Raw genomic sequence first — 23,268 nt, 5'->3', positions numbered from 1 at the left:
CTTCAACAGCTCTGGAATGGCTATCTGAAGTGCCTTCACAAAGAAGACCAATAAACCTGATGTGCTTATGCTAGAATTAGAGTTCCCCCATTTATAGCCTAATGCATTCTATTTTTAGTTCAATTTTTTTTGTATCTGTAATCATACATTATGATGAAGTCCAGGTGATAGAGACACACCTGCACACAGTGCTTGCTGCGCCCTTCCCCAGTTCCTACCCTATGCTGTCTCCCTCCCACCTCCCCACACTATGATTAGCATGATAAGTTTGTAGATGTACACCGTGTTCACTGAAGTATTTTGCTCTTAGGTCTTCCTCCCACCTCTCACATCCCTCAATTAAGTTCCCTCCCTCACTCCACTAAGGTTTCTCCTCCTTTGTCTAGAGTATCTCTTGTGTTGCAATTTCTCCCTAGTTTCCACATATGACAAAAAACATCCTTTCATTTTTTGTGACTAACTTGCATAATATTCTTAATTCATATATTTTATCACTGCTTTATTATAATGCACATTCTGAGTAAACTATTGACTGCATGTAATAATACATTTGGTGCTTTTTGATCCACTCAGAGACTATTCAATTTAGCAAAAATTTTTCTCTGATTTCATGAGAGAAGGGAAATTGTCTTACCTTGTGTATTCATAAAGTGCTGGAACAATGCTTTGATACTGTCTCCTGATAGCCAATAATGCACCAATATAACCACATAATATGAGTAATTCATTTCGAGCTCTAAAAGAGAATATATGTATATTTTAAATTATATAATTTGAGGCATAAAACATCGTTGATATTTATAGCAAAATATCTTTTTTTTTTGCATTGGTCTATGCCACATTTTTTTTTATTGGTGCACTGTATTCATACATCAGAGTAGGATACATACTTTTGTAGACATACATGCACACTTTTCCCAGTCAGCCCCCACCCAATCCCCACCCCATTCTCTCCCTATCCCTCCCTCCCATGCTTGGCTTAGTAGTTGACAAAAATTTCTAAACTTGAGGGAGATAATTTATTCATCAGTTAATAATTCCTATTCTGATATTTAAGACATATCATGAATTACAATTTAAAACAAAAGTCTTTAAATATCATTTGACTCTTGACTGTTTTTCTCTATTTTTTGGCTGGTGTTTGTTTTATCTTGATTTGCAGTATAGAGATTGAACCCAGAGCCTCACAGGAGCTGGATAAGAGTTCTACCACTGACCTATAACCCCAGCTTCCTTTTGATGTCTTCTTCTTGTCACTTATCTCTAAGTAACTCCTTTGGTCAGAGTTAGGAATATGTGTAGCATATTGGGTAGACTCTATTAAAGGACAAACAACATTTACTGTTATTTCCTGCTCAGAGAATTCACCAGTTTCCCAGGATATTGCCTCATCTGAGAGATTTAATTATAAAACAGTGTCATTAAGTGGTACTTAAATTTCAGTATGATGTGTATTTTCTACTTCATAATACAAGTATTTCTTTCCCCAAAGCCTAGTATGATGTTTTACATATAATGATATATAATTAATATGACCATTAATTTCTTGAGAATTTGAGTTCTAGAACTATGTGAAAACTTTTAATTACCTGTCTTTGAATCAAGTGAGTATGGGTATGTACACACACATATAAAAAAATTATATATATATATATATATACACACTAGATACTGCTAACTGGGCTATTCATATTTAATATTCAATTCAAATTGACCTCATTATTTTTTCTTGAGAATTCAACAATAAGTTAATTTTTCTACAACTGTAGCTACCTACCTGTCCAAAATGATCCTATATGAACACACACACTCACACACACACACACACAACACACACACACATACACACACACCACACACACAAAAACACATTTTAAACATTGAATTTATCCTTTTTTATATTTTGGAGAAAAAGTACTCACTCAGTACATGTATGCAAGACTAACGTTTCAGTACGAATATAACTCAATAGGTCAAGAACAGGGTAAATGGTATCCAGTGTCCAATCTGAACTACTGATGCATGCTGGCAAAATAAAATCAATTAAGAGACTCTTAATTAATACTATCAAAATGTGTCCATCCAATTTTAATTTATATAGTTAAAATTAAGTAAAGTCAGTCCTATCTATCTGTTTATTTTCCAGATGAGATGCATTTTTCTATTCACTCTCTCTCAGGTCCTCATATCATAAAAATCAGAAAAGATGCTGTATTTTACATCAGCAGTGTATCTCCTTTTAAATTTAGAATGGCTTATTATCAAGATGAATGACAAGATCAAGTGCATGATTACATTTTAAAATTATACTACCAACTAGAAACTTACCTTTGACAAAGTCAATACCAACAGGAAGGGCTTTTTCAGGTTCTCGACTTAATAAATAATACTTTATAGTTTCAAATACGTTGCCATCTGCATGGGCTGTCTCAGCTAATTGCATACATTCTTCTACTGTGGGTAGTTTACACTATGAAATAATTGATTTTATGACAATGTTACTAATACTTATAAAGATAAGAGCAATTATAAGTAATAAATATTTCATATGGCCCTATGTTTTACTTAAAAAATTTCTAAAAATAGAAGTAAGTAAAATTATTTGTAGTAAGAGCAAATATTTATGGAAATATCTTTAAGATCTAAAACAAGACATGATGTCATAGCTAATGAGTCCACAGTTTTCCACCACACAAGTACCCAGTAATAGACATAGAATTAAATTGTCCTGATTGGCTGTAATATTGAAATTAATATCTAAAAATGCAATTTAGCAAAGTTACCGAAGTCAGTTATTTTAGAATGTATTGAACATTGCCAGAGCCTATATTGAATGTGTAAATATCAAAAGTGCACCATCATATGTCTTCTGCACTATCACCCAGCTTTTGAGACCAAGCAACCTTATTTCAAAGAGGAAAATATATGTAAGTTTAAAAATATGTAAGTTTTAAAATTAAAATATATGTAAGGATAGTGGCCATTATGAAATATCCACAAAATAGATATTTTTGGTCCATGATATTTCATGATTATGTAATGAAAAACACACTGCACATTTTTTTTTTCTGTTCAAACTCAAAGTCTGGTCCTCCTCAAGTAAGTTGTTCTGCTGCCATAATGTGGATAGAATAAAGTTACCTTTTATATTAAATTCCAATGAGTTTACAATTTTTAAAAGTTTGCCTCTAAGCAACAATGATAGTTGAATGTTTTTTCACTTTATTTTAATGCATGTATTCAATAGTTTATATTTCCTACTTTTCAAAACAAGGAAGACTGAAAATTTTAAATCTCTCAATCTCTTTCTCTAAAAGAAAAAATTTACAAAAACCTGAATTAAGGGGATTATCATACGTATGGACCTTCATATTATTCGTGAATTATCAGTCATTTGCTGAGCAACTGATATGGGATAGAAGAAATGTAAACGAGCTCAAAAACTACAGAAATCGGTATGGAGGTTCCTCAAATGAAAAAGGAAAAAAAAATTATGAAAATATAAGAGAGACCAGTAGACAGAGGGAGGAAATAAGGAGAGGATGAAGAGAAGGGTAAGGGGAGGCACCGGAGAATGAGTTGATCAAATTATGTTGTTTATATATGAATGTTATAATGAGCCCCACTATTATATGTAACTATTATATACCAATATAAATTTTAAAGTTAAAATTTTCATTAATTTCATAACCTCCTGGTAACTTTAGACATTTATTCTTTCACAATATTTTCCTTAATATTCAGACACACACACACACACACACACACACACACTCAGTCACAGACATTGTTGGTCTATCTGTATTAACATAATATTCAATAAACAAATGTTTTTGAATGAATAGGGCCACTCACCCACTCAGAAAAAAATCAAGGTTCAAATAAAGAAAATTTATTTTGAAAGTTGATAAAATATCCTACTTAAATTTTACCTTTGTCTTAAAAAAACAAAAGATTTTCTTAAATATGCTATAAGGATGCATCTAAATGGTTATTTGAAAATGAAAACAAATGGCATGTGGATAGTTTGTGATCTTCAATTGTATTTTATAACCATCTACTCATATCAACAAAACTAGAGACATGAATTTTTCATAGATTATTGACATTGAAGTATAAAATATACTATAATTTATATAAATAAACAATCTCCCTATTGTTAAATATTTTGGCATTTTATATATTATATTGGCATATAGATTCCTATGTTCCATAGTAGAGTCTTTTAAAGCATGTTAGAAAATGGTTAAAAATATTATATCTAATTTTTAAAGGTCTTATATTGTCTATTTTAAAAAGTTTTAAATATACCTTATATGCAAAGTGTATAGTGGAAAGGGATTGGGATTTCCAGTTTGACTTGTTGAAGTTGAAATACTCACTCCACTTGAAACTAATTTAGACAAGCCCATTTCTTCTCTGAGATTACTTACTTCATAAAATAGAACAGTATTTCCTGCCTATCATGGTTTCATGAGAATTAAGTACTATACAAATATATGTAAAAATTTAAAAAGTCTATGCATATGTTAGAAGCTCAATAAATTGTTATTGCTATAATTTTTGTTGAAACCTTTTATATGTTTTTTGTATATTCGTTTTTCTGCACCTATCTTTATTTGCTTGAAATTGAATTTAATTAAATCATACTGAGTTCCAAACTAGAATCATCAGCATACCTTCTCATGAAGATCACTGATTTCTGCCATACCCCCTGGGTAGAATGCACAGAGTTTTACTAAATGTAGTTCGTTATCAGGAATCATTAAGAGAAGATCGGCTGCCAAATTCCTGTTTACATAACAAAAGGAGAAAATTCAATGAAGAAGTGATCTAAAAATAAGACTCATAATATACCATCTTTGTTTTCCTATTAAATAAACAGTACTAATTTTTTATTTAATCATGCTAGTCTTCTAAATGCATGTTATAGAAACCCAAAACTGTGACGGCTAAGTATGTTATCAAAGTATTAAATACTTTAAAATATCTAAGCTTGCCATACATGAATATTTACATATTTATAATAAATCCTATCATTACAGAATAATTCTCTAAAAATCTAAGTAGTTTGTATATGTTTTTTGGAACAAACTAAAGAAAACTGTAAAAGCTAAGTCATCAACTTTGGTTATCTAACAGTAGAAAATTCTATTAAGATAGGTGGCCGAAATCAGTGAAATATTTACTTAACTACCATATGCTCAGAAGTTTTGGTATTTTGCATATTTCCTATACTTTGGGTAAAACTAAAGATAGAAATGTAGTTTTCTCATGTACTTTAAAAATTCAATAGAAGAAATTACTTAAATAGTTTTAAAAACATAAAATGGTATGAACTAACTATATTAATTTATATTAAATATATTTTCTGTAAAATCTTATTTTCAAATAACTAGGTAATATGTTTTGGCAACACACATCATAACTGAGAAAACAATTCAAGATATTTGGTTTTCAAAATATTGGCATATAAATAGTATGACCTAAAATAGGTGATTTTCTTTTTCTTTTTCTCCTTCTCCTTCTCCTTCTCCTTCTCCTTCTCCTTCTTCTTCTTCTTCTTTTTTTGTGGTACTGCGGCTGGAATCCAGGGGCATTCTACCTCCAAACTATACTCCCAGCCTTATTTTGTATTCTTTATTTTGAAACAGGGTCTCACTGAGTTGCAAAGGGCTTATTTAGCTGAGGCTGTCCTCGAACCGCAATCCTCTTGTCTCAGCTTCCCAAATGCTGGGATTACAAGCATGCACCACCACTCCTGGCTAAAATAGGTGATTTTCAAGTGAGAGTATAAAGCTGTATACCAAGGAATCCTTGGGAGTAAAATCCTTTATCTTGTTTGTGAAGGCTCCAGTAAAATATACATTTGTCATCTATGTATTTCGTTATTTTTTAAATACAAAAGGTGCTTAATCAAAAATATATAGAAGTAGAAACAATTTGTAACCTCTGGCATCAAATTGAAAGTCTTACTAAAGAAAAGATACACAAAAGCTATTAAAATACTAATGATTTTAGATAGGTTAAGGTTTTTAGAATAAAAACTTTAATGGAATATAAAATTCTACATAAAACATTTAATAATTAAACATTATGCGAATAATATTCTCTATCTTGTCAATTTTTTTACATTATTTTTCCTTATCCACTTACTAATGAAACATAATGTCTTCTCAAATTGCCAGTCTTCTTACTATCACTGGTCAGGTAAAACTTTGAACGTTTTTGGAAATTCCAAATTGGAGTAGTTTACTTGTCCTTGCTAAAAAGTATCAATGAGCTTGTGTATTTTCTGACACCACAACTTAATAGCAGGTTTTTTTTTTTTTTTGTAGTACCGGGGATGGAACCCAGGAACACTGTACCTCTGAGCAATACCCTCAGCCCTAGTTTTTAGTTTTTTTCTGTTTTTTTTTTTTTAAACAGGGTCTCACTGACTTGTGAAGGGCCTTGCTAAGTAGCTAAGGCTGTCCACGAACTGTGATCTTCCAGTCTCTGCTCCTGAATGCTAGGATTATAAATGGGCACCACCCTGCCTGATGCCTTATAGCAGTTTTTAATAATTTCCATAAAAATATAAAATTTTCATTTCTTTTTAGCCCCTATAAAATATCTATGATAAAATCATAAGCTTCTGTCAACTCTAAACAAAACCTGACTTTCTTGCTATAACATTAAATCCTAATGTAATGAAATTTATAGCAAGGACAGCTCATTTTATTCATTCTCAAATCTAATTTACTATTTTTTTAAACTTCAGTATACGTATGGGAGGTAAATGTGTGTGTGCACACACCTGCACTCATTGGTATATACGTGTATGAAATGATATTGATCAACCAAATGATACAAACTCTTAAATTTTAACATCAGAACATTTTGCATCCAAGTTAGCTACTATTTGGTATTGTATAAGGCCACCGTTTATTTATGATACAAGATTAAGTATAAAAGCATGAGCGATTTTTGTACATAGGTTATAAGAATTGTTACTAGTTTGTGGTTAGATTTTATTTGCTATAAATTGTATAAATTATATAATATATAGGCACACTGTACAGCAGAGTGAAAATAGTTAATTAACATTTCTTATAATAGAGGTAGCACTTAAATACTCAAAACAGCATATAAATTTTTACAATAAACATATTTAAAAAATAAAACTAGATGATACCTGTATCCAACGGATGGAAAGCTAAAAATAAAATATTGAATATGAGTATAATAAATATATTATAAAAATCAAGATAAGTAAAATTTTATCAGTAATTTGTAAAGGACATGAAGTGTTTTTGGTTTATAAAATTGTATTCTTTTTATGTACTATTCTGTTTTTAAGTTGTGTAACTCTATAAACAGGCATGAAGATTATAGCTCTCTCCTGAAAACTAACCTTATCAATATTATATATTTCAGAATTTGAATTTTATCCTGGTTTCTAGCACACATATCCATGGCTTTGTAAAGGAAAAGCTCTTGGGGTAGGGGTACTGCAAGGTAATAAAAGTTTATTTTCTACTAAAATAGCCAAGACATATAGCTAGTTGAAAGATTTCTTAACATTTTTCATATAATATGTATTTGCCACACTTTACCTTCATTTTAAAAAAGTGAATCCCATTTCACTTGTATTACTTGATGACTTTTTTGGCATGGAATCTGCTGCCTTCATAAATAAATAATGTAAGACTTAATGTTTTGGGATGGGTCCAAGGCAAGTAATAATAACTACATAATTGACTACTCTAGTTCTGAGTATAACTAGGTACTCTCAGAAAATAGTCAGAACTAAATACATTTAAGTTTAAAGCTGGTAATGGGGTACCACTATGTTTTTGGGAAGATAGGGAGCTCTTACATTACAATAAGATACATGTAAAAATGAGAACATCTATGAGATTTCTAATTCTCTGCAAAACTCCCAGATCCAGACTAAATTTGAGAATTAAAAAGGCTCTTTTTCCAATACAGCTTCAGATAATGAGATGGTATACAAATTTTAGTGCTGGTTTATGTGGCTTTGAATCTTGGTTGCACCACTTACCGAGACCTCACATAAATCAATATATATCTTGTAAGACCTAGTGGTTTATTTAAACTAAAGTGCTTAATATAGTCCTTGGCACATAGTAGGCAGTATAGGTGTGTTAGTTAGCTGACACTAATTATTATTATGATCTCCTATAATATTCAATAGTCATATCTTCATGTTAAGGGTTTGTGCGTGCAAGGTTTGTGTAATGGGGAGAGGCCATTCTTGATAAATAAATCTGGAAACTTCTTGAGGTCCTAGTAGTTTGGAAGATAAAATTCTGAAATCATCTTTACTCAAAACACATGTACTGAATGAGAGAGAACATCCCATCTTCACTAATGGTACCTAAGAACAGGGCTCTGCAGATCTGCACTAGAAAAGTGACTACATTTTTCATTCTTTAAACTCAGATACAAGATCTGTCAATAACAGTTGTAGATATGCAAAATTTTAAGCCAGTGAAATATGTGGTTCTGATGATCCTACCAAGTGGACATTTTTTGTCCCATGACACTTTAGGTGCTTCGAATTACAAGTGGGCTACTTCAGAGGGATGGTGGTAGATTTCAGTATCTAACCATGGAGGTTTTGAGCATTAGTCCATTCCCCTGTCACCATTTCCTCCATCATTGTATCTTTTTATACAAAAGGAGATCCTATAATCTAATACATATAAAATATAACATATTATTAAAAAGCACACATCATTATAAAATTATTCTTTCAATTTAGAAATTCTTACCACATTGGAATCATCATACATTTTCTTGCCAGTAATTCTAGGGCATAGTGGGTTGCTGCTGCTGCAGATTCTCCTAGTACTGTACCCACACAGACTGCCAACTCCAGTTCATTTCCACGAATCAGGTATGCCATAGCAAGCTTGCTCAATAAGAAAATAATTTCTTCAGTTGCATAGATGCTGGGTAGGATCATCATTCCCTTCCAAGCTCACAAAGCAGATAAAGTAGTATTAGCCTATAAAGCAATTATTCTAACAAAATATTGATTGTAATATTTCTAAAAAGCACCTGTATAAGAGTAATTACAATTTTCAAATGAAAAAATCTGATAGTAGGACATTCAGAAAATTTTATCAAGTAAGAATTTAAGAGTTTAAGAACTCTTGTTCCTACTTTTGCAATTAATAATACTCTTCAACATGTTCTTTCGTTTATCAAAAATAATATACATTCTTAAAAGCTTCTTCAAAATTTTATATACACTGTCAATAGACATAAGGATAAGAGCAAAGTATGATTTATATATTTACTTAATATTTTCCTTATTACATGAGTGGGACAAAGTAAACTGTACCTTAAAAACATATGTGAAGAATATATCACAGTATACTAAAACAAATGCTTTAATTTGCATCAGATTTCATAATCTTAACAAATTTGTGTAAAATATGTACGGTAGTCATTCACATTTTTATTTGCAAGCTGAGGGCATTTAAGATTCTGAGGTTAAATGACATGTTCAATGTGACAGAAGCAGGATTCAAAGTCAGATCTTTTGATTCTATGTATGGAATCCATGTATGTTTCTCTTCACAACATCACCACTTTTCATGTATGATGAAACATTTAAAGTAAGGTTGTTACAAATGCATATCTTATTTTAAAAATAAATAAAATAACAGGTTTGATAGTCTGTAGCTTTTATTTGCACTTATTCTGTGTGGAATTACTCAGGCCTGGAAGCATGCAAAACCAGATCTTACATTGAAGTTACCTTATCTTTCCCTCTCAAACACCATCACACATCTAAAGAGGTTTTCAACCACATATACCAGTTTGAAATGTTGTACCTCGATATTATCTACAGCCAGATGGCAACATGCGGCTAGTACTGCACGACCATCCTGAAAATACCATTCTGCCAGTTCTTTACTGACTTTGTGCAGGAGTCTAGAAAAAAAGAAAGAAAATTATATATCTATATACATACACACATATAAGAGTTCCTTTACAAAAATGGAATAATGTCCTTTTATAGAGTGACCAAAGGACCAAACAGGATTTAATTTGACATCTTTATGTTAGGTCTAAGCTTTAGTTTGGAAAAAAAAAAAGTAAGCTAGAAAAGCAGTCTTTGTAAATAAATAGTCTGTTAAGTCTTAGCCCTCACAATTGTCAGAAGAAAAGCCGTATTTTTAAAACTTGCCATTTCTCATTAGGTAAATTATGACTCAGCTATAGGAGCAATAACATTAGAAAAATCGCCTGTTTAAGTAAATTGTTTCAAACCTTAGGTGGTGTTCAAGATATGGCTTGTATATGTTAGCTCCTTAAAATGCCAGGTTTAAAAATGGCAGAGATTTGCAAGCAGCCAAGATCCAGGAAAGAATACATGAGTCCCAGAACATAATGCATGACATTTTATAAAACTTTTATATTTTAATTAATTAATTAATTAATTAATTATCTTTTTATTTTTTGGTGGTACTGGGGTTCCTGGAAGCCCTTCTACCTCCAGGCTACACTCCCAGACCTATTTTACTTTTTTTGTTTTTATTTGGAAACAGGGTCTCTTAAGCCAGCGAGGCTGGCTCTGAACCAACGTGATCCTCCTGTCTCTGCTTCCCAAGCTTGGGGATTACAAGCATGCGTCACCACGCCCGGCAACGTTTTTATATTTTATAAGTGTCCCAAAAGTTATCTTATTGTCTCGGGCAAAAATAGGAGTCAGTAGAAAGGCTGAGGGAAGACCGTAATGAAAAGTTTGAAACACTAAAAAAGTCTAATTTTTTTCTTTTTCTAAAAGAACTATTGAATTTCTTCACTAAAAGAAGAATAAATATTCTATACAACAACGCTGGCATCATGTAACTATGAACATTGCTGGGATATTTCATATATTGACTGCACAGAGAAACATGAAAAGCAGCACATTTTAGTTCCACCATTCTCTCCTCCCCATGGTTTGATCACTTTTTAAGTATTCGTGTGCTTTGATTGCTCTCTATTGAAACGTATTTTACCTTTGGGAAGCTCTGTGTAATACGCGTAGGCTGTGTCTACCTGCCTGCCGTTTCCTGTCTGTCTGGGATGGGCACTGTCATAGGACATCCTGTTGAGAAATGCAGCTGAGCATGAAGCAGCGAGCTCTCCATATGCTGAGGGATGAGATACATATCCCACAAAAGTCCCTAAATGGAAACAAACCCTAAACAGCATTAAGCAAAAACGGAGAATAAATCACTTACTCGTTAAAGTCTTCTTTGTAGATATCATCGGAATCTGAAGCTTCTTTAGGCATAGAAACATGTAAAGTTTGCATATTTCCCTCACATGCAGCCTAGAATTTAAGTAAGCCTACAATTAGTATTTAGTTATCTATTGATAACACCCCAATTTTAGAATATTGTTTTAAGCAAATTACATTTATGTTTGAAATGTATACTATGACTTGGAAGTAGTTTTAGAATTTGAAAAGAAATAAATACTAACTCCATTAAGAGTACTAACATGAAGCTTCAAGTAAATGGTTCCTAAAATACTGCTCAGGGACACACCTATAATCCCAGACCTGGGATGCTGAGATGGGGAAGGAATCACAGGCTCAGGACAGCCTCAGCTAGTAGTGAGAGTCTCTACAACCTAGTGAGACCCTGTTCCAATACAACAACAACAACAAAAACTGGGCTGGGGGGTGTAGCTCAGAGGTAGAGGAAGGCCCTTGCTCAATCCTTAGTAGCACCACCACTATAAAATCAATAATAATATTGTTGTTTAGATACATGGTATGGTACAGTCAGCAGAATGTGAAGAGTTGCTTCAGAGGTGCTTGTATGTTTAAAGGTATAAAATAAACATAGTATGACTGAAAGCAACATATGTTTGATGAGAACAAACATAGTATGACTGAAATGCAGAGAAGAAAGGCTGGGTCCATGGGTGAACCAAGCTATCTGTGACCATCAGTCATGTGAAGGTGAGCCTGTCAACAGCTTCTCCCTTTCTCAAGCCCATGGATGTACGTGGCTGGCCTGTGTGTGCGATTGTACCTGTGCAACAAGTAGAGCTTCTTTAAGCTGACCTCTTGACATGAAAAAATTGACCAGTTTCTTCACATCACCAGTGGCTATGCAGTATGGAATGACATCATCCTTATCTTCCTGGATTAATTGGTCCGCTCTCCTAATAAAATAGGAACTTTTTTTTTACTATATTAAATTATATTAAAATAGTTAACTTCAAGGTTTATGAAAGCATACCCAAAATTTGTATCAGATCTCATAAAGCCCACTGGCATATCATTTAAAAAGAACTTAGGTTTTTAATCAAATCACATATAGAAAACACATATAGGAGTTATAAAAATAATAAACACCATAGATACTTATTTACCATTAGAACACTACATATGTACATATTTCAAGTATCCTAAACATCTCAAGTCTTAAAAGTTGATGCAGTTTAGCTATTAAAGTAGGCATTGTGTTTATCTGAAAATAAGTTTTAGGGCACATATATATGATGGGATTTCTAATTGCGACTGCATTAATTACATTTTTAAGACAAAATTTTAAATGTTTTAATGTGCATAATAATATAGTCTCTAAACTGAAGTAGCTTAAAATCCTTAAAAGGATAATACAAGAATATAAATATCTATAATACAATGCACAATATTATTAATGCCGTAAGCCAGATATATAATTTACTTATTCAATAGTAATTTATAGGCCTATCATAATTTTTTTCTTTTTTTATTGGTACAGTGTATAATAGTTGACACATAGGGGACACTAAATAAATATTTGTTGAACTGAATAGAGAACAGGTGTGTATTTTGAGATGAAATGCTATGCAAAACATATGTTGAGGTCTTAACCCAGAGTATCTGTAATCTTATCTGTGGAAATAGTCTTTGTTTATGTAACTTATTAAATTAAGAGTAGGTCCCAGCCGGATATGGTGGCACAAGTTTGTAATCCCGGCATTCGTGAGGCTGAGACTGGAGGATCGTGGTTCGCAGACAGCCTCAGCTACTTAGTGAGGCCCTCTGCAACTCAGTGAGACCCTGTTTAAAACTAAAGAATAAAAAATAGGGCCGCAGGTATAACTCAGAGGTCAAATGCCCCTAGGTATAACTCGGAGGTCAAATGCCCCTGGGTTTCATCCCCAGACCCACACACACAAAAATAAATAAATATATAAAAAGAGTAGGTCCTAAATCCAGTCTACTTGGTAATCTTATAAACAAAGGAAATTTAGACACACACACACAATTGTAATAATGTCCACAGAAAGATGACTCCGAGGCAATAGTGATGCATCTATATATCACTGATGAAGACTATCAGAAGCTGGAGAGAAGGATAGAAATGATTCTTCTCAGACTTTCAGGAGGAATAATTTTGACGAAAAAATTTTAAAAAAAAAGGATTTTGGACATTTTGCCCCAAGAATGATAAGAGAACAAATTCAATTGTTTTAAGCCATGCAGTAAATGATAACTTGTTAGGGCAACTTTAGACAACTAAAAATGCCTGAGAGAGAATCTTGCTGGTTTACAGCATTCTTAAACAGGAGCATCTAGTTAAGTTTTCGCAGTAGTCAGATCCTTCTTCATCATCAGTATCTACCTTATAGCTGAGAAGAGGAAATGGCAGGAATTAGTATCTCCAGAAAGAATATTTATGATTATTTTTAGAATACTATTCTACAAGCATTTGAAGACTTTCAGAAAATTTTTCTACTTATATTTTAACACAGTATATTAGTCAGTTAGCACTTTTGCTGTCTGTCTTTTCTCCAATTGATATGAAAAATTTTGCCTTACACTGTCTTCATCAGAGGAAAAGACAAATATAAGATTCATTCTGTATCAGGAGATACAAAATTCATTCAGTATTTGAGACAACATAAGAATAAGAAATCCCAAGAGCACTGCCATATTTTATAATGCTTCTATTTTAGCCAAAGCATGATTTAAAGCATTTGCTTGAATGCAAACACTCTGCCTTACCTCTGCATTAACTTCTTCCAGTATTTCATAGAAACCCCTGGTGCAATAGAAAGGACTTTGTCCCACTAGAAGTATAGGGAAAAAGAGCAGAAGCATCTCTATTTTGATTATACTATATAATTCTTAACAGACTTTTTATGAGTTCATATTTATAAAACAGAATTTTAGAGTTTTGAATTTCCAGGAATATTTTGTACTCTACTACATTCCACATAAACTAAATGATAACATGTTATAAAATACAGTATGTGAAATTATTTATCAGGGAAAATTCAATCATAATACTAGAGAGATAAAAAAAAGATTGAAAAAAGGAGACATAGAGGGAGTAAAAAAAGAAGAGAAAGGAGGGGAGTGGAAAGAAGAGTAATTAAAATATATAGCTTGAAAATATCATTAATCATCTTTTTTTTTCTTTTTCTTTTTTGGTGGTACTGGGGTTCCTGGAAGGCCTTCTACCTCCGGGCTACACTCCCAGACCTATTTTTACATTTTTATTTGGAAACAGGGTCTCCTAAGCCAACGCGCATGGCTGGCTTCGAACCTGCACAATCCTCCTGTCTCCACCTCCCAAGCACGGGGATTACAAGCGTGCGCCACCAAGCCCGGCTATAACTCATCTTCTAACATGACACATCAAAGTAATTTGTTCTATAGTGTTTTGTGTTAAAAATAATATTGAAGTTTTTATTTCACCGTTACTTATATTGAATAAATACAGCATGTATTCCCATTTTAGTCTTTTCATAATTATTTTTATTGTCATGTCTTCCTTTATAATTACTAATAATTTTCCTATTTAAAAAATAAGACTACTATCAAGGGAGCTAATTATTCAGTCAAGGATAATTATGATTATTATTTAAAATATGGATTTTGCTGAATTTAACTCTAGAGGAGAACTGAGGATAAAATATTCTTAAATGTGACTACATAAATCAAAGCTTCATTTTAATTAGGGCTTTCCAAAACATGAGAGTTTTACTTCAATTAAGGAAAATTGGTAATTAACTTAAAATAATGTTAAATTTTAAATTGATCATTTTTGACATTACATATTTTAAATCATGTTACTTTTTAAAAGGCACATGAAAATATGTTTTTAGAGGAAATAAGTCTTTATTATAGAAAAGGAAAATGGAAAGAAGAGTTTACATATTGATTATTAATTCTGAATTCACCAATCTCTTTCAACAAAAATTTATCTTATAAGTGAAAAGTTGTATTCCTACCTCCATTGGGTTAATCTGATATTTAGAAGGTGATTATGAGTAATTATAAGAATACTCATGTTTTATTTATTTATTTATTTATTTATTTATTTATTTATTTATTTATTTTGATGGTACTGTGGTTCCTGGAAGGCCTTCTACCTCGGGGTTACACTCCCAGACCTATTTTATACTTTTTATTTGGAAACCAGGTCTCTTAAAGCCAGCGTGGCTGGCTTCAAACCTGCGTGATCCTCCTGTCTCCGCCTCCCAAGTGCAGGGATTACAAGCGTGCGCCATCACGCCCGGCATACTCATGTTTTAAAGAATTATAAACACAGTTTTATGAATAAGTCCATTAGAAAATCTACACAACAACAAAATGATTAAGCTTCATACACAAATACCTAATTGAGAAAGCTTTTGAGTTAAGATGGTTTAAAATTATATATACCCAAATATAAAGCTCAGAAAGGTCAAGAATTACAGTTCTAAAAAATTTATTCATTTTCTGGTTGACTTTTGATAGCTCTTCTTCCTAGTAATGCCCTGCGGAAACAGTAATCTTTAAGTTGGATCTTTATTACTTTAGAGATAAGAATTTTACATTGCTCCTAAGTTAAATACTTTTAATTTATAACGCCTTTTCCATAATATTTTAAAATAAACCTTTTTTTAAACTCAAGCAGTAATTCATTATTTGTCTCTAAATGTATGGGAAAATAAGAAGGTAACTAAACTTAATTTTAATATACTTAATGTAACTATATTGCCTAGTTTTCCTTTATTTAATTTATAGGCATTCTTAATATTATGCCTTATGATTATAAAATTAATCTAGAGGTTTACAAAAATAATAAAGTATTCAATGTGTCTATGTCCTTCTAAAGTTTATTTGGATGGGATAAGAAAGGAGAGAATTTTTGCTGAACTAACATATACATTCAGAAAAGGGAAAAGCCCAGTGAGACTTTTTACAAACTATACATACCCATGTAACCCACATGCAGAATCAAACAGAGCATTCTCCTCTCCTATATTCCATTCTAGCCGCTACCCACCTATCAAAGGAAGCCATTATCTTTTAGTAGCACACATTCTAACTTTTTTTTTTAAAAAAATCTGATTTGTTGACTGAGTCCTCCATAAAAATCAGGGTATGTGTTATCAGCATTCTTCACCAGATTATCCCCAGTGAAAACCCCTCTTTTGGCCAATATGCAATTTAGATTTAAAAAAAAGAGTACTATCAAGAGGATTCTGCTGTATGCAAATTCATCCTCTAGTAGTTTTACAGCAGTGATTCTCAAACCTCAGGATGTGTGAGAATAACCAGGAAGGGTTATTAAAAACACACTTTTTTTCAAATAAGGCTTATGTCCATATAAGATTTCACTACTTCTCTCACTAACATGTATGGGGGGAGGGGAGGGACAATACAGTGGAAATATACTAAGTGATGCTTGCATGTATGCCTGTAGCACTTTGAATATCATTATGATACATAATTACATTGCATCAATACAAGTAAAAATAAAAATAAAAAATTAAATACAGACATTTGAGCTTCATCCCCTAAGTTTATAATTCTGTAGATCTGGGGTGGGGCATGCATGTTCCCAAGTCATGCTACCAGCCGTGGAGACCTTGCTTTGTTAAAGTTAAGTATTGTTCTAGGATATACATCTGATATCATATTGCTGGAGAATCAACTAGATGCAAAAGAATGAGCTTCATATTTGAATAGTTAACAATTAAGTATATCCTTAATACTTAAGAGTTTTACTTTAAACACAGTAATATTACTTTAGAGTACATTACCTCTCCAAGTTCAACCATAAGTTCACAATATCTCTGGATGTGTCCTAATCTCAAGTGTATTTCAGCAGCTTCCTTCAGTCTTTCCTCTTTAGTAGGTACGCCAATACCACAACCAAATTTAGACATCTTGACTGTTGTTAATTCTTGGGCCTCTGACTGGTTTAAAAGAAAATAAAAAGCTTAAAATTCAATTATATAACAGTTGGATATTGTAAAAGAATCTAGCATTGGACATTAAATATTTATTTATTTATTTATTTATTTATTTATTTATTTATTTATATTTGTGGGTCTGGGGATGGAACCCAGGGTAATTCAACCGCCAAGCTACTATTTTTGCCCTATTTTTTATTCTTTTGAAATAGGGTCTCAGTAAGTTGCGGAGAGCATCACGAAGTAGCTGAGGCTGGCTACGAACCCTGATCCTCCAGTCTCAGCCTCACAAATGGACATTAAATACTTAAAACAACAGTTTTTCTCTTTGAAGTATAATACTTATTCAACATAATATTTGGCATGTGCATGCAGATGGAGAGTAGGAGAAGAGAAGCTGAATTCCATTGCCCTTTATACTCTTTAAATGTTGTGGTTAAATGATAGTCCAGATGTCCAGAGGTCGTGTGAAGTGACAGGCAACTGCTTAAACAAACAAACAAACAAACAAACAAACAGGTCTCTAATGAAAATTTTAAAAATCACTGGCTCAGTTTGTCCCCTAAACTATCAAGAGATTTTTCAGTTACTGTTATGAGACATTTAGCATGTGATTTAGGAAAGTGCTTTCTCTTTAGGGTAACAGTTCTTCCTTATGACCATCAAATCCACATTGTGACACGATTCTCTCTATGCTCCACTAGTTAATTATTGATATTTCATTGGGAATATATAAATTATTTCTTCTATCTCACCCAAGTACAGATTTTGTTGTTGATATTGTATATTGCCCTACGTATAAGGCAACAAGTAATTCTGTATTGAGATTATGTTTTCTTTCATATGTGGAAGCTACAAAAAATAGAAAACAAAGAACTTTAAATAATGTGGCAAGACACCTGTAGAGCAGTGGAAAAGGACTGCAGGAAGGAATTAGGGAGAGGAAGAAGGAGGATTGATAAAGGAAGGAAACAGCTCAAAGAATACTATGACAACATGTGAAGGTATTACTCCCAATTTCACTAACACATGCAGGGAGGGTAGAGGGGAGAAGGTTAGAATGTGGAGGAAAATACACCAAAAGCTGTGTGTACATATGTATGTTTTTATCACATTGTACTTCACTATAATGTATAATTGCAACAAGAAAATAAACTTAAAATAAATTTAAAAAGCTCATGAAATAATTTTATAAAGCTATCATACAATCAGCTTTCATAAAACATATTGCAGCATACAGGTCCTCTGAAAGTAAAACTGTAGCAGTCCCTATGTTGCAATAATTTGGTAATAGCATGAAGGTAAAGCATTGCAAGAAATTCCAAGAGCCGGGTGTGGTGGCGCACGCTTGTAATCCCTGCGCTTGGGAGGTGGAGACAGGAGGATTGTGCAGGTTCGAAGCCAGCCGCGCTGGCTTAAGAGACCCTGTTTCCAAATAAAACCTTTAAAATAGGTCTGGGAGTGTAGCCTGGAGGTAGAAGGGCTTCCAGGAACCCTAGTATCACCAAAAAAAAAAGTTCCAAGAGACCTTTGAACAATGTTATGAGACTCAATCTATGAACACTATGGCTGTCTTAATTTGTTCTGAAATAATTCATATTCTCGTCTTTGATTTCAAAGATTTATTTCTTCAGTGTTCATTTATTTCAGTCTACCAACCCAATTACATAAATGTGGATTTTACAACTTTCCCACTTTCATAGTAGGAGTCAAAAGGCTTGCTTGAGTATATTATGTTTGCATTCTTTACTTACTGTTCTAAATTTAACCAGATGTTTCAAATGCATTATTCCTTTGCAGTAGTTCTGAGGGAGTAAACTATCATCTTGCCCTTTTATCACAGCAACCAAGTTCCATAAATTGTCACTGCCACCTGGAGGCTAAAAAGTTGATACAGAATAGTCAAATACATAGCAGTGAACAAAAATCCACACGTCTTGCATCTTCAAAAATATTACAATGCAAACTTATCTAAATTTAAAAATTAACAAAACAACTTTACATTATCTCATTTGTTGTTTCTGATTTTATATTTGCTTTCTTATATTCACAGATTATGTTAAAAGAGACCTACTGAATTGATCTTCGGAATATAAATACATAAGTTAATGACAAATGTAGTCACTCATTTTGGATAAATAGAAAATGTTCACATTTAATTCCTTTAATACTTACTGATAAACATTCTGAAAACCATCTTAGTTTCTTCACTCGAGGATTACCAGTTAGTTTTTCTATTTCTTGTTTAATATCTCTTGACATTTTACCACACAGTAGAGGAGGAGTGCCTTGTTCTATAGCATAATCTGAAGATGAGACATAATTCTGTGAGAAAAAATTTCCTATACTTTGTTTAAAAATAAAATAATAATTATATATGTTCAGTACCAGTGTTCCCAATAATTTCTTCCCAAGATCTGTCTGCCAAGATGTTTATTTGTAAAGGAGTGATTAAAGGTGTAAGTGACCAGAGTCTCACTGTAGAATCACGAGAGCAGGAAGCCATGGTAAAGGGGCGACTTGGATGGCATGTTAAACCTGGTGGAAAAAGTAAAACCTTTAACTAAAGTAAATATTGAAAGCCACTTTTATTTATATGCACCTCATAAAACATCTACAGAATTAAAATTCTAAGAAGTTTTGTGAATAAAGAATGGTTCTCAGAGTCAACTTTTTACTTGCATTTAATTAGTATGTTGCTTGATATCAATAAATTATTAGGTATATTCTGTAAACACAAATGTAAAATTGAATAATTATTAGAAAGGAAATAGTCTTGAATGAAAATGTTGAAATTATATTTCCTTTGGCAAAGCAGCAAGCATACTGTAATACCAATAGGGCACATGGTATCTGTGAGGGAATGGGAGGATAGGCGAAAGTTCTAGAGGACGACAGAGTGGAGACTTTTAAATTCAGATATCAGAAAGTAGGATTCTCTCCGACACTCAGTCCTACATTGCCTCAGCTAAAAGGCCAGTGGGATGAGGCATATGGATCTGAATAAATGGATTTATTTTCTCAAATCCATGTCCAATAGGCTTACTCTCATCAAGGTTTTGCAAAGAGACAGAAAAAATAACAAAGTAAAATGATATGCAAAAGATCAATAATCTGATATTTCCATACCTAATTCAATTCTAAAATAGTTGGTACTATCTTAAAAAACAAAAAGTTCCCTTAGAATCCAAGAATAGGTCAATAAGTATAATAGTGTAAATTAGTTATATGTGATCTATTATTAATTTCTTTTTCTTCCACTTATTTCTGGAGTTGATGGTGAGCAAAGAGAAAAATTCAACCCACACACGTATATGTGTGTATGAGTATGTGTGTGTACTCCGTGTGTGTGTATATGTGTATATACACAAAAAATAAACTTGCAGAGAGAGAAAAACAGTGCTAATAGTCATCTTCTGGTAATTTTTAATGAAATCTTCCATTATCTTTGGTGTCATCTGATATTTCAATAATAAACATACATACTTCTCTAGTGAGAAAAATATTATTTCAAAGTGAAATACTATAAGACTTCTTTAAAAATACTGTACTATGCAGAAAGTATAAACACTATTAATAAATAGGAATGACAAATACATGAAGAATACTTTACCATATACATCCGCACCATGATCACACACAGTATCCAAACAAGTTCCTTCCCGAGTGTCCCACACTTTTATAGTATAGTCCCAGCTGCCAGATATTAGTAGATAAGGAATCTCAGTATTCCACATCAATCCCCTCACTGGTGCAGTGTGTCCACTAAGAACACTGATGCAGGCATCTTGAGTATAATCCCAGATTCGGACAGAACTGAAAACAAGATATTATGTCTATAATTCATATTACAATTTACTCAAAGTATTAATATATTATTAATGAATCAAAGTAATTATTTCTTAGTATATTTAAAATATTTAATTTTAAGATATATTAATAATAGTCTTATGGTTCAAGTAGAGAGGACTGAATTATGCCAGCATATCCTATTCCAACACATTTTCTTTCCTGTCTTTTACTGGAAATTTATTACTGAGAATAAATATATTGCTTCAGATATTATATATAAAAACTGCTTTTATGAAATGTAATGTCCAGAACAAATATAATAAAAAAGAAACTATGGTAACATAGAAACATAATATAAAAGTATGTCACTAAAATATGTATGATGATGCCGGGCATGGTGGCACACGCTTGTAATCCCCGCGCTTGGGAGGCGGAGACAGGAGGATCGCGCAGGTTCAAAGCCAGCTGTGCTTGCTTAAGAGACCCTGTTTCCAAATAAAAATATAAAATAGGTCTGGGAGTGTAGCCCGGAGGTAGAAGGGCTTCCAGAAACCCCAGTACCACAAAAATTAAATTAAATTAAATTAAATATGTATGATGATGGATATCATTTGAAAAATCATTCTATATTTACATTTTTATCAATATAGAAATAATTCCTTCATGTTTTTGTTCGTAAAACAACTTACTTGGCCAATGTACAGACAAGTTTAGATAAAAAAATTAAATATAAAAGGATTTATGATATTACTTAGACCTGACTGTACAAAGAACAAGTGATACTGAGATTATACTTTTTTAATATCTCCAAATGCCAATTTAGTTAGATAATCCACAAGTTTTTAGTCACAAACATATATCAATCTGACAGTATTAAAGTATTAGTATGTGAAATGTTATACTGCACTATCTAGGAGGCACAACATATACCTTTATTTTCATAAGACACATTTACTTCTGCTTTACATTAAAGAATTTTCTTTTTTTCCAAATTTCCTAGTACAGGACAATACAGTAAGCCCTCTATATCTATGAATTCTTTATCCACAGATTCAGCCAAGCCTGTATAGAAAATATCTTTTAAAATTTGCATAATGAACATGTCCATACTTTCTTCATGTTATTATATTCCATAAGCCTTAGATTCCCAAACTTACTGGCTTACTGACCCCTTTACAGGAAAAAGACTCAACAACCCCTGGGTATTTACACCCTGTATTTTTACTCAAGGCTCCCAGCTTCACCTGAGGCTTCTACCACCCCCTAGAGCTTTCCAGCTCCCCTCAACCAAAGCCCCCATGGGCAGATCATAGACTTAGGAAATCAATGCCCCAAATCATGCAGTGTAACAGCTAGTTATATAGTATTTACATTGTAATAAGTATTGTAAGTAATATAGACATGATTTAAGTGTATGAGAGGGTATATGTAGGTTATAGGAGCCTTGAGCATCCAAGGAGACTGATGTGGAGTCCTGAATGATCCCTGGATACTCAGGAATGACTATGTCATATATCCAAATATAATCACAATGTCGGCTGCTAGTTTTCAATACATATTAGCATGCAAACATTTCAAGTTCATTTTTATGTTTTTATAGATAATGTTAAAGTGATTTATATTAAAATAATGTTGTTGTAGAGGGTCGCTGGAATAGTATCCTTCCTCTCCACCCCTTTGGTACTGAGGATTGAACCCAGGGACACTGTACTTCCAAGCTATACCCTCAGCCATTTTTACTTTTTATATATTTGTATTGGTGCATTATAGTCTCACATCATAATCTAAATAATAGTGATAGTGATATACATGCACACAGCACTTGGTGGGCTTTCCCTGGGATTCCTCCCCTTTCTCTACCCCCTTCCATATACAGGGTATTGAAATTGACACTGGTATTCTCAAATATGTGCGCAACGCTGATGGAAGTAATTCCTTCATTGATCCTCTTCTCCCACCTCCTCTATCCCTAGACCACCTTCCTGGCTCCACTGGAGTTTCTCCTCCATTATGTCAAGTCTCCTGGTGTCCCGATTACACCCTAGATTCTGCATATTACAGAAAACATATGACCCTTCACTTTCTGTGACTAGCTAATCTCACTTAACATAATTTCCTCCAGGTCCATCCATTTCCCTGCAAATGACATGGTTTTGTCCTTTATTGCTGAGTGGAATTCCATTGAGTGCATATCCCACAATTTTGTAATCCATTCATCTGTTGATAAACACCTGGGCTGGTTCCATAATTTGGCTATTGTGAACTGTGCTGCTA

General features: G+C 32.8%; 1 protein-coding gene across 5 annotated transcripts in view; it reads right to left on the bottom strand.

Moving 5' to 3' along the window:
* Positions 1–23,268, bottom strand: part of WDR17 (WD repeat domain 17) — a gene marked incomplete at both ends in the record, with an annotated part of 69,447 nt that overhangs the window by 5,518 nt on the left and 40,661 nt on the right. For 2 of the 5 annotated variants that reach the window (XM_080710606.1, XM_080710608.1), the window contains 15 exons: positions 635–736; positions 1,923–2,025; positions 2,329–2,470; positions 4,680–4,791; positions 7,178–7,198; positions 8,781–8,920; positions 9,852–9,951; positions 11,250–11,341; positions 12,051–12,183; positions 14,018–14,082; positions 17,050–17,205; positions 18,957–19,082; positions 19,378–19,508; positions 19,591–19,740; positions 20,816–21,018. In XM_080710606.1, coding sequence (XP_080566732.1) covers positions 635–736; positions 1,923–2,025; positions 2,329–2,470; positions 4,680–4,791; positions 7,178–7,198; positions 8,781–8,920; positions 9,852–9,951; positions 11,250–11,341; positions 12,051–12,183; positions 14,018–14,082; positions 17,050–17,205; positions 18,957–19,082; positions 19,378–19,508; positions 19,591–19,740; positions 20,816–21,018 — 1,776 coding nt within the window. Of the gene's footprint in view, positions 1–634; positions 737–1,922; positions 2,026–2,328; positions 2,471–4,679; positions 4,816–7,177; positions 7,199–8,780; positions 8,921–9,851; positions 9,952–11,249; positions 11,342–12,050; positions 12,184–14,017; positions 14,083–17,049; positions 17,206–18,956; positions 19,083–19,377; positions 19,509–19,590; positions 19,741–20,815; positions 21,019–23,268 lie in introns of all 5 variants that reach the window. The other 3 variants (XM_080710607.1, XM_080710609.1, XM_080710605.1) reach the window with 2 other exon arrangements.

The sequence above is a fragment of the Muscardinus avellanarius genome (genome assembly GCF_963383645.1).
Source record: "Muscardinus avellanarius genome assembly, chromosome: 14".
NCBI lineage: Eukaryota > Metazoa > Chordata > Mammalia > Rodentia > Gliridae > Muscardinus > Muscardinus avellanarius.
The sequence above is the reverse complement of the archived record's forward strand: the minus strand, read 5'-3'. Positions and strand labels throughout refer to the sequence as shown.